We start from the raw sequence: 15,111 nt of genomic DNA, 5'->3' as shown, positions 1-15,111 counted from the left end.
TGTTTCGATGCATTGCAGTTGTGACTGGGTTATTTCAAAGATATAGCCATTGTCTATTCTACTCCAGTCTTTACATCTTTACAGAGAGGCTTGACCAATTCTACAAATTCTAAATTGCACAAAAAGTCATTTAACTAATATCTTATAGAACTTTTATTCTTTTATCTTTTTAAATTTGCATATACAATGTATATAAATAATGTCTTTTAATAACAGTTCCCTGACAACGCGCCTGCTAGTCATAATCAGAATTGATTGTTAGGCAGTAACCTGTAGATGTAGATTGTTGAAACCAATAAATCACTCAAGTGGCAGGGTTATCAATGTGTTTAAAAAACATCAAATAAAATTTGCCTAAATGTGTGTCTTTGCGTGTCTTTTGATGTCTTTGCGCGTCTTCTGAAAGCCTGGACGCTTTTTTATTTTTTATTTAGTACCATACTACCCGTGACATCATCCGGTTCAAGGTTCACAGGGTAGAAAAAAAACGGCTGTGACTAAAAAAAGGATTGGAGCACCACACTAAATACCGTATTCCGGTATATACCGGACAAGGCGCTTGAATGATAAAATGCTAAAATCTTGTCTTTTTACCCAACGGAATGAACTTTAACAGGTCTAATTCATCTTTTTACACCGAATCAAGTACGATAATCAAGGAAAAAGGTAAAATTCGGCGAAAAAAACGATATTTGTCTATTTTGTGATCATGATTTCTGCAAGCGTCTAGAGGTATTGCTCCAATCCTGTATTGAGCTAAATCCGAAAAAAACCATTAGGAGTATGAGTTTGAATTTGCTTACTGTATTGGTATTTTTTCGTTTTATTAAAGACAATGTATGTCATTTTTGAAATTCACCGTCATTTCCATTTAGCAGCTCGGCCTTTGAATTGTTCCGCCCACTTTGCCCTAAGGCTAAACTAAACCGTTAAAATTTGCTTTGTGTTTTGTTTTTACTCCTGGGCAAGATATTATGCAGTTTTTGTATTTGAATTTTGCCATGGTGTTTTTATGAATGAATTGTCTCCATACCAGGACACTAGATCTAAAATCTTTTGGACATGACCTTCATGTAAGCTAAATTCATTATGACCTTCACTCATCATTGACCTTGACACTGAAGGTCAAATTATTGTAATTAATTATTAAATTGTTATTGGTGACAAGTTTGTTATTTGTTTAATATTTATGGACTTGATTTATACTTGGACAACAGAATACTTATGACAAAACCTATATGTGGAATTTTATTCTGATATGACCTTGACCTTTGTACCTTGACTGTCAAGGTCAAATAATTGAAATTTGCCTGAATTGTCAGAAATTTAGTATTTATTAATATTCACACTTGGACAAGAGAACACATATGACAAACAGACATGTTGAATTATTTTGGTATGATCGACTTTGACCTTTATTTGACCATGACCATTAAGGTCAAATTATTGAAATTTGCTTAATTTGTCATAACTTTGATTCATAGATGGACAAAATAACACATGACAAAACAGACATTGAATTATTTTGAAATGACCTTGACCTTTAATTGACCTTGACCATCAAGGTTAAATATGAAATTTAAAATTCATTTGTTACCAAAAACTTTAGAATAGATATAAGAATTAGGCAGTTGAGCTAGTGCCACCGCTAGGCAGTGGATCTTGTTTTTTTGTTAACATTATACAATATTCCAGAGGCAAATACTGAAATATTGAGTATTCTTTTGTTGACATCTGCAAATGATTATAGCTAGTGACAAGAGGTCAGGTATTGCACTCTTGTTGTCAGAATTTTCAACGTTTACATATTTCATAATTTGTAATAAACATACATGTAAAGCTATTAATATTTAAAAAAAGTTTTAATTGTTACTTTTATAAGAAACATGCATTTATTGTTGATTAAAGAGCAAATAATTTAATTGACAACCCCTGAGCAAAGAAAACAATTAATTCAAGTGTTTTCAGGCTGTATCGGTTTAGTGGCTGTCTGAATTGGTGGTCTCTAACAAGTAAAGTAGTCAGACCAATGCTCAGCCCCTGATCAAAATAAATATTATGAAAAAACAAAAATTGATAACAGATATTAATGCTTCTGTTCATGAGTAAATTTATGCATTTATTACTGGAAATGTTTTCATTAAACTTAACAAGCATGACATTCTTAAGTGTTTGCGCTATAAATAGAATCATAGTGTAAAATGAATGCGGATTAGGTCTTATTAAACCAATGTTCATGACTGTAGGCCACCTGTTGGGATTTCGTGTAGATAAAAAGTGTGGAAATTTGTAAAAGTTTTAAATAAATACAAAACACAACATTTTATGAATATAAATATCTACATAAAATGAGATGATTGCTGGTGAAAATGAACTTATTTTTGCAATGGCTTAAAAGATTTATAACCCCTTCTAATCATCCTAAAAACTTGAATTTCTGGTTATAATACAGACATCTATCCCCTAAGGACATTTGCCCCCCCCCCCACACACTCTAAAAATGAATCTCTTGACATTTCCACCCCATCAGTGGAAATGTTAAGGTGGACATTTACCCCCTGTTTGAACCTTTGCTAAATGTATCTCAAAGGAACTCTTTTCTGATAAGCTTAAGTTTAAATTATGATGCATTTATGTTAATAATAATGCATTTATTGTTGCATTTTTATTGAAACATTAGCTTAAGGCAGCATTTGACATGAATTAAGAGAATTTCCAAACTGGGAGACAGATGTCTACATATTCATTTACACTGGTGGGGGTGGGGGGAGGGGCAAATTGTCAAATGATGCAGTTTTAGACTGAGAGGCAAGTGTCCAAGGGGACAAATATCATGGATTTGAATTTTGTAAATTTTGAGGCAAGTGCTTTATAAGGTAACCTGTAACCTGCTGGCAGCAACTACATGTATAATTAGGAAGAGTATCGAAATACAAGGATATCTGATTTGTACAAGGGGGCATAGCCCTTGAGTATACCTTGAGTATAAATCAGATTGCCGAGTGTTTTAATGTTCTTTCTCTTTTGTATCATAGGCAAAAATGAAAACATGTTTCCTGTTGTCACAATATGAGTCAGTTATACCCATGCCACTTGGGAGTGAAACATTATGGCACTATGTTCACTATTTGAGACAGGGCTTATTTTGAAATAATTTTGCTTTAAAATGATTAATAGTTGTGTCCAGATTAAAAATGAACAAGTCCATTTTAAGGTTTTGTTTCTAGGCTTGAGGGATGTTCGTCACTCAGGCCCTAGCCTTTAAATGCTACAGGGGAATAAACATGTGAGTTCATGTGTTAAATGGGACAAGTTTTACGACAAGAAACTGAATAGGAGAATAAAATCTATAGTATTAGTTTTATATTGGCAGAAAATTGCATGATGAAAAAAAAGAATTTGAGGGATGTAGTGTGTATTTCACATAGTCTGTATTTGGCTACAGCTATAGAATGGAGAAAAACAAACAATGATTTTAGATACTAAGTGTAGTAAAAGATTATTTATGCTAATTTTTTCAGATAACTAAAGAGATGTCAACGTGATTGGCACAACATGTAACATAATGTTCTGGACTGTTGTCATTGGTGTTATATTACTTTTCTTCCTGTTAGAGTTACTCAGACCCAAATCTTCAAACCGGTTTAAACCAGGCAAGGACAATTATTAAATTAAATTATTAACATTAATTCAGTGGAAGCAAAATGAGGTCATTGTGGCCAAACAAGTGATAATTCATTCCTGTGTTAAAATCATTTTTATATCAAGTGAATATTGCACCATGCTGTCAGCATATCATAATCATTATACATGTAATTTTATACATGCATGTAGCTACATGTAGCTTATGAAAGATAATTTAGTGGTTTTACTGAATAAAAATACCTCTCTTGGGCCTTAATTAATGCTTAGAAGAGCATTTAGGTGCTGCCTTGATGCAGTTATAGCTGGAATATTGTCGTATGAAAATAACATGTGATTGAAATGGAATTACGAATGGCAAGTTTGAATACTTTCATTATTTTTAAATCAAGATATGTTGTTTTGACAAACCCCACATATATTGCAACATGTCAAATTTAAAACTTACATGTATTCCTTCTTACTCAGCTGCCTCCTAAGACATTTAGCATTGACCTAAAATGCTTTTAGGCAAAGTGATATAAAAATTAACAAAGATATATTTTTTCTACAGGAAGGTTTTATTACACCAAAAAATGGATATTCAGAATTCTATTGGTGATAAACTCTCATAAGAAGACAAAGATCAGTGATGGAAATACAAGTGAACGAAAGAATAGAGGTTATGGTAGAACTATAACAGATATATCGTCACTAGACTTCTGTCAACCCCTGGAGAGCCACCCAGATGTTAGTTATCCAATTTTCTTATCGTGCTCGATTGTAATGTAGTACATGCAGTCTTGTTCATGAATTTGCTATTGTAGACAGATGCTTATTTTTCTCTTAAAAATATATTAGACCTGAACATGTGTAGAAGATAATTAATATCATTGAGATAAAATGATTTTTGCAACACCTTTATCACAAAAATTGATAGAAGTACATTTGTACTTCAATAGAATTCAAATAAATCAAATAAAATTTTAAACAATAAATTAATCAATATAGATATCTTGTTAGCAGTGAAAGAGATAAAGGTGCCCATCATTTTTCATTCTTGTTTATTTTAGGCAATTGACACAGTCTATTTCAACGGTTTTGATGAAAATGGGACATCCCTTGCATTACGTCTTGCCAGAAAACAGAATCGTGAGGGGGAACTATGGTTGATGTTAGATATTCCAGGTGTTGGATTTTTTCAGCACCCTATTATGCCAGATGCTGGTATTTCTAATATGCCAAATTGTGGTTTTACTGGTCTTGGTGTAAAATGTCAGGTTATTGAACCACTGAGAAGCTGGAAAGTTACATATAATGGACTTTTAAGGTAAGATTTATAGGATTTATTCTAAGTCAAAGTTGTTCAGTTATCATTACTATTATTGATTGTCAGAACATCTAATACCATGACAAGAGTGATATATCGTTGAATTCAACTTATGCCTGTGCTAGGGGAGGTTGACAGAAGCATGTATCAAAAACCCCAGTCCATGAACAGACTCCAACTGAAATTGCAAAATTATCAGTATCGCAGTGTTGGGCGACGTTTTTTGTTTTTCAAATTGTTCTTGATAGATACCATTACCATTTGTAAAATTTTAACCAATGATAAGTAAACCTATCAAAACTTGTGTGTATATGAACATGGTAATATAATGAGACCCAGACGTGACAAGATTCGTGGTAATTTTAAAATGAAAATGCATTTGTGCATAGTTTGGGTCAGACATGACAAAACAGCAGCTGTGGATATGAACATGGTGGTATTATGGTAGCTTTGGTTATACATGTAGTTTACAAACTGAAGCTGAAGCCACAATGTTTCAATAAACAAGATTTTAAAGGGGTCCATACTCTCAGTGCCTGAAAGGGCGGATGGACCCTCATTAAGCCTAGAATACATACATACATACGTACATATGTACAAACAAGATTCTAAATACATGTATCTTCTCTGTTTGTTTAAGATATGCTGTCATATGTTTTTACATTATGATGAATTAAAGAATTTCTCATTTATCAGATTATGTATTCTTTTTCTGTTTACAGGAAAGGACTATGTAATGATGTGCATCACAAACCAGGACAATATGTTACTGTGAAAATGACATTTAAGTATGAAGTTTTTTTATGAATATGTTTTTTTCTTTTAAATTTTTTTTCAAATTTGTGTAAAATGAATTTTTTTTTTGTATCCAACTTATCTTTAAAAGTTATGATATCTTTAGTACACAAGTGTTATTATTTTGACAAACATTGCAGTATTAATTCTTGAATGATGGGTATATGAAAAAGAAAATTGAGAACAGTAAGTTGTTTGTCTTTTATCTACTAACTAACAGTATTTGTAATAAGCATGACAATGAATATTTAATCATGATATTTAAATCTGTAATAAGAATTCACTCAAGATATAACATTTATTTTATTTTCAGGTGGGAATGTTTTAATGATCCTTTCAACTTTGATATAGACTTGGACAAAAATCTTCTAGCAGATGCAATAGCAAGAGAGAAATGGACAAAAGATTTCTGGGCCAAATTGAGAGGGTAAATTGTAGGAAATATGTTACAATTATACTTTGCCTCAAAGTTTTTTTTTGTTTTTTTTTTGTGTGTGTGTTTTTCTGCCAATCTAAACACATTTTTGGTCATATGTTGGCAGATAGGCCCACCCCACCTAACAAGCAGTCCTGACATCATAATCAAAATAAGGTTTATCTTCTTTGGTGAAGTTTGAAAGTCATTAAAAATATTAAAAATAAAGAACTTAACAGTATTGCCAAAACCAAATATTAACCTTAAAAGTGTACACCGAATTAAGAGAACAAGCATCTTACAAAGTTAGGTAAATCATCAATTGTTTCGCAGTGGTGATGTATTTCCTTGAATAGTCTGGTCTGATGGGAATCTGTGGCCAAACTGAAAGTGGTTATGGTTATTAACTTGCCACTCACCACCAGTGTTTCTAATCACACGAGTGACCTAGGATTCTTTATGGGTAGTTTAGGGAATGTTTGTGGTTCTTCTCAGTTACCCGCTCATGCCTGAAATAATGTTTGGAGAGGTACCCCAAGATCTTCATCCTCTAAGCAGCAACCCTCCAGATTCATGCTAATTTTCATGAAAATTTTTAAAATATATTAAAAAGTTAACTATTGTTAAGTGAACCAAGAAAATAATTTACACATTGCAAACAGTACTTACAACAATTGTTAATTACAAAAAGAGGTCAAAATATTCAAAAATAGCCCTTAATGCATAAGTAACGCAAAATAAAATCTTGAAATATTTTGGCTTATTGAGAGGCATGCAGCTTGAAATTTGCCATATGAATAATTTGATACTGTTGGTGTGACTTAAAGCCTGACAAAACAAATAGGTAAATAATTTCCTCAGAATTAATTTTTGGTGATTTTGATTTTTGATTGTCACCAGGAAGCATCAGACTCACTATGAACAATGTGGCGAGTTAACCGGACAGATTGAGATTGACGGTCACGATGTCAGAAACGTGAATCTAAAGAGCTTTCGGGACCATACATTTGGTGTCCGCAATTGGGAACTCTTTTACAGATATGCCATACATTTTATCTGGATTGAGGAGGTGAGTGAATAATTAGTATGTTTTCCATAAATGTGTCGCCTCTACGGAGTAGTGGCGACATTTAGGGATCACTTCTCTGTCGTCCGTCTGTCTGTCTGTCCCTCCGTCCGTCACAAAACTTGTCCGGACTACTCCTCAAAAACTACTGGTGCAATTTCATCCAAACTTTACAGGAATGATCAGTACCAAGTCTAGTTGTGCATATTGTCAGCATTTTCCAGTTCAATGATTTTTGTAAGAGTTATGGCCCTTTAATAATTTTTATTTTTAAAGTTTGTCTGGACTACTTCTCTTATACCACTAATGCAATTTCAATGAAACGTTACAGGATTGATCTGTAGCTTAAGTCCTTGCACATATTGCACGGGTTTTCCGGTTGAATGATTTTTGGCCGAGTTATGGCCCTTTGATAGAAAGGTGTTTTTTTCTGTGTGTTGCCAGATACACAAAAGCTTGTCCGGACTACTCCTCATAAACTACTGGTGCAATTTCATCCAAACTTTACAGGAATGATCAGTACCAAGTCTAGTCGTGCATATTGTAGCATTTTCCGGTTCAATGATTTTTGTTAGAGTTATGGCCCTTTAATAATTTTTATTTTTAAAGTTTGTCCGGACTACTTCCCTTATACCACTAATGCAATTTCAATGAAACTTTACAGGATTGATCTGTAGCTCAAGTCCTTGCGCATATTGCACGGGTTTTCCGGTTGAATGATTTTTGGCTGAGTTATGGCCCTTTGATAAAAAGGTGTTTTTTTCTGTGTGTTGCCAGATACACAAAAGCTTGTCCGGACTACTCCTCATAAACTAATGGTGCAATTTTATCCGAACTTTACAGGAATGATCAGTACCAAGTTTAGTTGTGCACTGTCCGTCTGTCTGTCCGTCTGTCACAAAACTTGTCCCAACATGAAATTGGCCATCATGAGGCGACACATGTGATCACTAATCGCTCTTGTTGTTAACTAAATGTCAGTTTCCATATTGATATGAAAGTGTTGTATTTAGGTAGGTTATGAAATCAAAAGAAATTTTATTCATGTGGGATTTTTTATTTTTATCAGCTGGAAAGCGTACTAGTATTTTTTGTCAAAGCCGGCATAAATTAACGAACAAATATGGCATTTAAGAGCCTGAACAAAAAATATCAGAAAAAGTGCAGTTATAGTGTGTCCGCATCTATATATAGAAAACCTGGCAATTTACATGTAGTACCTGACACAGAAAATGTGAAGAAGAGACAGGAAATCAAGAGCGCGATCATGACCTTTAGAAATAATGATAACTTAATAAATCATGACAAATTCATCGTTGGAACCCTTTCCGTATATACTATTTACCCAAACATGTTTACGGTAAATAGCCTGGGTTACCGAGGATGAACAAATCAAGCGATGTATTCAAATTTCTTTTCATCGGTTACAATGTTTTATAATCTTGTTTGAAGATTGGGGTAATGGCAATGGTAGCTGTATTATGGATGCCAGATTACATCTCACTGTAAGATTATACCTTCATTTATGATAACTTTTCTCACTTTATTTCATACACTAAGATGTTCCCTGCTTTGATGTTTTTATTCATTCATTATAAATGTAAAGAATTCTCAATATCAAAAATGAACCTGACATTGTAGCCTGACATTCATTGTAGAGTAACAATCTGTTTAAAAATTCACACAAGCTTTTTAGTTCTAAAGCTTATGTTTTTCATAGTTCCTTCCACAAAAATCATTTTTTTATGCTAGAAATTAGAACACATGCTGTGAAATTTTGTTGGATCAGTCTGGATATTATCAGCTTCAAAATTTCACTTTGATTTCTCCAAAATCAGTAGTGGACATTTCCAGAAACAAAGGCTGGAATAGATCATTTAAGAAATTCAGCAGATTAATTGTTAAAAAAATGTGTGCAAAACAAATGTAACAATTGATGATTTCAGATTGAAGACAGGTTACCTAGCTTTTGCATGTGGCGAAACTTACCCAGTTACAGATATAGACCTTGATATTGAAGATATTACCAAAGACAAAATACCTCCTGAAAAATACTCGTTTACTTTTAAAGCAGGTATATATTGTTTTATTAAACGTAACCATGCTTTATATCTTAAATTGACTTGTCCTTTTTTATTCTTGACAAAACAATCATTGTTAGAGTAAAGTTCAAAATACAAATATATTTACTGACTGAAATAGCGCACAGTGCTGATAAAGATGTTATGAAGATACATCTGAGATTTCTTTAGCATCACTAAAGCTGGAGATATAAGTCTGTGTGACTTAAAGCCCAGCCCAAAAATAACATGGAAAATAATTGTGAGGAAAAGAAAAGAGTTTTGGACATATTTATTTTACATTGATGTTAACTTGAAATAGCTTTAATTGCCACAGTAGGAGAGTTATATATTTTTTTTAGCTCACCTGTCACAAAGTGACAGGGTGAGCTTTTCTGATCGCTTTTCCTCCGTCGTCCGTCCGTCGTCCGTAAACTTTTACTTTAAGTGACATCTCCTCATTAACCACTGAGCCAATTTCATCCAAACTTCACAGGAATGTTCCTTTGGTGGTCACCTTTAAACATTGTTCAAAGAATTTAATTCCATGCAGAACTCTGGTTGCCATGGCAACCAAAAGAAAAAACTTTAAATATCTTCTATTAAAAAACCCAAAGAGCTAGAGCTTAGATTTTTGGCATGAAACATCTCCTAGTGAATGTCTACCAAGTTTGTTCAAATAAAAGGCCTGGGGTCAAAATTGGCCCCGCCTTAGGGGGTCATTGATTTTCCCTATATGCATATAGTAAAAACTTAAAAAATCTTCTTTTAAAGAACCCTAAGAGCTAGAGCTAAGATATTAAGCATGAAACATGTTCTAATGAGTGTCTACCATGTTTGTTCAAATAAAAGCCCTTGGGTCAAAATTGGCCCCGCCACTGGGGGTCATTGACTTACCCTATATGCATAATTATAGTAAAAACTTAAAAAATCTTCTTTTAAAGAACTCAACGAGCTAGAGCTAAGAAATTTAGCATGAAACATGTTCTAATGGGTGTCTACCAAGTTTGTTAAAATAAAAGCCCTGGGGTCAAAATTGGCCCCGCCCCGGGGGTCATTGATTTTGCTTATATGTGTATAGCAAAAACTTAAAAAATCTTCTTTTAAAAAACCCAATGTGCTAGAGCTTAAATGTTAAGCATGAAACATCTTCTTATAGGTGTCTACCAAGTTTGTTCAAATAAAAGCCCTTGGGTTAAAATTGGCCCCTGTGGGGAGGGGATGGGGGAGGGGGCAGATCATTGCTTTTCATTATATGTGTGTAGTAAAAACTTAACATCATGAAACATCTTCTTATGGGTGTCTTCCTAGTTTGTTCAAATAAAAGCCCTGGGGTTTAAACTTGCCCCGCTCCGGGGGGCCTATATACAGGTGAGCGACCTCAGGGCCATCATGGCCCTCTTGTTCTGTGACTCAAGTATGGCTTGGACTGAATGGTTCCTGGATTTAGAGGAAGACATCTTAACTCAATTGAAGATAAAAGATACTGACTTTAAAGTATAATGAATGAATGAGATTGTATTTATTTCTTTTAGCATATGAAATATACATATGAAAAGTTGATGTGGTTACAAGAAGTAAATTAACATTAAGAATGTACTTCTTATTTTCAGCGTATGAAGAATACAAAGTGGATCTGGTTTCCATAGTTACCCCAGAAGTTTATCATTACAGAAATAGAACCAGTAGGATATTAGAGAGGTTCTGCACATATACTGTAAATGGTCGTAAAGCTAGGGGACTTACAGAATACCATTACAGGTAACAAAAAGTATTTTACAAGCTAAAAAAAATGATGAAAATAATAAGTTGCTGCAGGTTTAGTGTGTACAAAATTATCTTTTTATCAGTTTTGATTCTACTTTTCATCTTGATCATCATAGATAAATAGATGCTGGCATTTTTTTGCTCGCATGCTTAAAAAGATGATATGTTTATGTTACTATTAATAGAAATTTATTATGATTTTGTTACTATAAATAGAAATTAAGTTTGACTTATATTTTTCAAAAAGTTCCTTTAAAAAAAAGATAATTGTTGTTGAAATTTTAGTACAAATGCAATTGTATTATGCTAAAATTTTCAGGAATTACGAAGGTCCATCTATGATAACTAAAGTTCCTGTGCAAATTCCATTACTCACTGAACCTGATGTAAATAAAGATAAACAGGGGCAGCTAACTCTAACCTTCCAGGATGAATACTGTAAGAGTAGTCTTCTCACTGGTGGGAAAGGTTCTCAATTAGCCTTCCTCACATCAATACATAAACAGGTAGGTTTATAACACTAACTTGATAGAAGGAATTACATCCTAGTTACATCCTTTAGCTATGCAGTTTGATGGATTTCCTGTTTCTGTCATGCATATTTGTGAACAATTGGACTTTGTTTTAAACAATATACATGTGTACATTCAGTTTAATTTTTAAGGTTTATATGTGTATGTAAGTGGGCCTAAAAAAAATCTGACAATGCTTCATTATACATTATTTTGAACATGACAAACACCTAGGTCTGATAAGTTCACTTGACAGAAAAAAATCAATGTCTCTAGGGGTTCGAACCTGCAGCAGGGAAGGGCAAATATAAGAGTTTGACCTCAACCATATATCCAAAGAGACCTTTAGGCCAAATAAAATGAACTTAATTTGTATAGTATTGTTTCTTTAGCTTTCTCACTAACATGGAACAAATCCATGACTCCTGTGGCCGAGTGGTTAAGGTTGTTGATTTCAAACCACTTGCCCCTCACCGCTGTGGGTTCGAATCCCGACAGGGACTTTGGATTCTTTCATGTGAGGAAGCTATCCAGCTAGCTTACGGAATGTTGGTGGTTCTACTCAGGTGCCCGTTCGTGCCTGAAATAATGCACAGAAGGGCACCTGAGGTCTTCCTCCACCAGTAAAGCTTGAATGTCGCGATATGACCTATACTGTGTCGATGTGACGTAAAACCCAAAAAAACAAACTAACAATCCATGACTCATACTTTTATTTTCATATTTTAGCAATCATTTTATTGTTTTGTGATTAATTTATCACAAATTAAATCCATCTGAATGGTGTATTTAATAATTTTCATGCACAGTTGCATGCACTCTTCGTGTTGAAATTTTTGTGTATCGAGAATGAGGCTGTAAAACGGCCAATAATGTGATTGCGCATAAAAAAAGTAGTTACCACTAAAAATTTTTTTTTTTTTTCATATATTTTTTAGCCCAGGTTAGTGAGAAAAATAATCAATCATTGGGTTACATAGATGATGGGGAAATCCCAAACCTCAGGCAATCGGTTCCGTCAGGAACTCTCCAAGGCTCATTCCCGATGGAACCAATCATCCTTGGACTGGGATTTCCCTATCCTCTATCTAACCCAATGATAGATTCTATTAATCTACATCAAGTCCAGTTCTAAATAGTATACCTTTTTGTTAATGTCTGAGTCATCGTGTCATCATATACATCTCCTTAATTGAATACAAAATGTTTACAAATCCTTTGTATCTATAACAGTGATAAAACTGGATTTGTAATGGACCGCATAACAGTGTAGATATGCTGTGTTTTCAGATAGATGCCCACATACCTCGAGGGTTTTGTTTGACTCTTGCAGCATTTGAGCAACAACTTCAGGTAATTAAGTTCCATAATGTTGTCATAATCAATAATTTATACATGTGTAGTAAGTAGAGTAGTTTACATTAAGACATTGGACAAGTTAATCACATGCAAGAAAATATATTCAAATATGTTTTTTTAATTTTTTATTGTAGTGTTTTTCAAAAGGATGTGTCAATCTTATTGTGACTTTGGTCTCTATTATAACACTTTCCTAAACTGCCACTGTTTCCTTAAAACATTGTATAAGTATGCCCAAAACTATTGATTATTGCAAAGTTGCATATTTAGAAGTGTGTTTTATTTACAAACTTGAAAGAAAAAAATCCTACCTAAAGAAAGGAGGATATGAAATTGATCAGGAATATTTCAGTAGAAAACTACAAGAAATTCAGTCAACATCAAATGAAAAGAAGCTTTCCAGACCAGCAAATTATCCGGTTAAAAGTGCCAGCCCAATCAACTCAAACTTTAAACAATATCATCAAAGGCCTACTGAAACAAAGAGTCAAACTGTGAATTACAATCAAACTTCTGTAAAATCTCTACACGAGGAAACCCATGTCAAATCTATCATCAGTGTAAGTGAAGATGATAGCTACGAAATTACCAGTGATACAACAAGTCTCTCACATTCAAGTATCAGCACCAGTCCTAAATCTGTAATATCTGTTTCTTCAAATACAGAAAAATGTGATTTCTCAGTACAGTGTGGCCTTCAAGAGGACTTAAACATGAACTACAACGAAAGCCAAGACAATCTTAAATCTGAAAATGAAAAACTTCAGTCAATTATCAACAACTTAAAGGACAGACTCTCAGAAAATAAAACATTTAATAGTGGCCAAAATGCTAAGATCTTAATACTTGAAGAAGAAATGTCTAAACTAAAAATTACAAATCAGTCCTTAAAACAAGAAAATAAAGCATTGCGTGAAAAGGCCTCTGCAAAGCAAATACAACAAGATTGTATTAACACACTCCAGACAGATGTGTCATCAATAAAAGAGCAATTCGAGGAACTTGCAAGCTCACTTGACCATGTGAAAAACAGAATAGAGAATGTGTCATCAAAAACAGACATTAACTCACTCCAGCATGAAATGCAACATCTAAGGAAAGAACTTGTAAATGATGGTGGTATTCAAAATAAAATATCAACAACAGTCCAGAAAGCGAATCAGAACACAAAAGACTTTGTCACATCATCAAAAAATACAAAGTCATTATCACCATCAAAGCCACGCCAAAAAATAGCTGACACAGAAAAAAATTCTTCTTCACCTGAAAGAAGCACAAATCCAACAACAAAGAAATATGAGGTACTCATCCTGGGAGATTCCGTAACCAAGGGACTAATACGAAAGAAAATGAACTCACAACAAGTAAATGTAAGCATAAAATCAACCAGTGAAGCAACCATTCAGGACATAAATAAGATAATAACTCACAATAAAACACAGACAAAAGAAGCTGATATAATCGTCCTACACACAGGCATAAAAAACATCTCAAATGCGAACTCTCCTCAGTCCATATGTGAAGATTTTACTGACCTAGCTACTTCCATACAATCAGCAAACCAAAATGTGAAAATAGCTGTATCATCCATTCTGCCAAAAAGGAGAGATTTATTATCAAGAAAAAATATTGATGAAGCAAATAATCTACTAGAAAAGCTTTGCAAGAACAAAGGATTCCTCTTCCTAGATAATACAAGCGCATTCATGAAATATGATAAGGTAAATCAGAATCTCTACTATGATGAAGTACAACTGAATAAAGAAGGTTCAGCTATATTGGGAAGGCAAATTAATGCAGGCATTAGAAAAATCCTTGGGATTTATACCAACAATTCCGGACAACAAGAAAACAATTTCTCTAGAGAAAGTGTAAATTTTCGGAATGCCAACATCTGGCATGGAAATGCTCGGCGACATCAACATCCCCATCAAAGATTCCGAATGTATCAGGGACCATGGAATCCCTGGCCAAAGACAACATGGATGAGACCACACCAGTTTTATTAAATGAAAACCGTGATGAAACTGTACTGAACATTACAAATCAAAATGAAAGGATAACAAAACATATTAAACCTATTTCTGAAAATCTAAATTCTATGGATTATGATGAAAGAACAGATTTGCCTCTTCAAACTTTGAGTGAAGTAACATTCGACAAAAAAGGAATTAACTTTTTTCATT

The 15,111-nt window shown here is 33.7% G+C and overlaps 1 protein-coding gene across 5 annotated transcripts in view; it reads left to right on the top strand.

The window, feature by feature from the left end:
• Nucleotides 1–764: 764 nt before the first annotated feature.
• The window catches only part of LOC132754558 (putative phosphoenolpyruvate synthase), a 51,258-nt gene continuing 36,911 nt past the window's right edge, over nucleotides 765–15,111 (top strand). For 4 of the 5 annotated variants that reach the window (XM_060745203.1, XM_060745202.1, XM_060745201.1 and 1 more), the window contains exons 1-12: nucleotides 765–837; nucleotides 3,522–3,653; nucleotides 4,196–4,371; nucleotides 4,695–4,951; nucleotides 5,674–5,739; nucleotides 6,060–6,173; nucleotides 7,062–7,230; nucleotides 8,680–8,732; nucleotides 9,174–9,301; nucleotides 10,901–11,048; nucleotides 11,374–11,560; nucleotides 12,857–12,919. In XM_060745203.1, the coding sequence (XP_060601186.1) occupies nucleotides 3,566–3,653; nucleotides 4,196–4,371; nucleotides 4,695–4,951; nucleotides 5,674–5,739; nucleotides 6,060–6,173; nucleotides 7,062–7,230; nucleotides 8,680–8,732; nucleotides 9,174–9,301; nucleotides 10,901–11,048; nucleotides 11,374–11,560; nucleotides 12,857–12,919 (1,449 nt within the window). In that variant the 5' untranslated portion in view covers nucleotides 765–837; nucleotides 3,522–3,565. The remainder of the gene's footprint in view (nucleotides 838–3,521; nucleotides 3,654–4,195; nucleotides 4,372–4,694; nucleotides 4,952–5,673; nucleotides 5,740–6,059; nucleotides 6,174–7,061; nucleotides 7,231–8,679; nucleotides 8,733–9,173; nucleotides 9,302–10,900; nucleotides 11,049–11,373; nucleotides 11,561–12,856; nucleotides 12,920–15,111) is intronic. The other variant, XM_060745200.1, reaches the window with a different exon arrangement.

Source organism: Ruditapes philippinarum, unplaced genomic scaffold, assembly GCF_026571515.1.
Source record: "Ruditapes philippinarum isolate M1 unplaced genomic scaffold, ASM2657151v2 ctg1048_1_1_1_1, whole genome shotgun sequence".
Taxonomy (NCBI): domain Eukaryota; kingdom Metazoa; phylum Mollusca; class Bivalvia; order Venerida; family Veneridae; genus Ruditapes; species Ruditapes philippinarum.
Note: the sequence above shows the minus strand (reverse complement) of the source record. Positions and strands in the feature narration are given on the sequence as shown.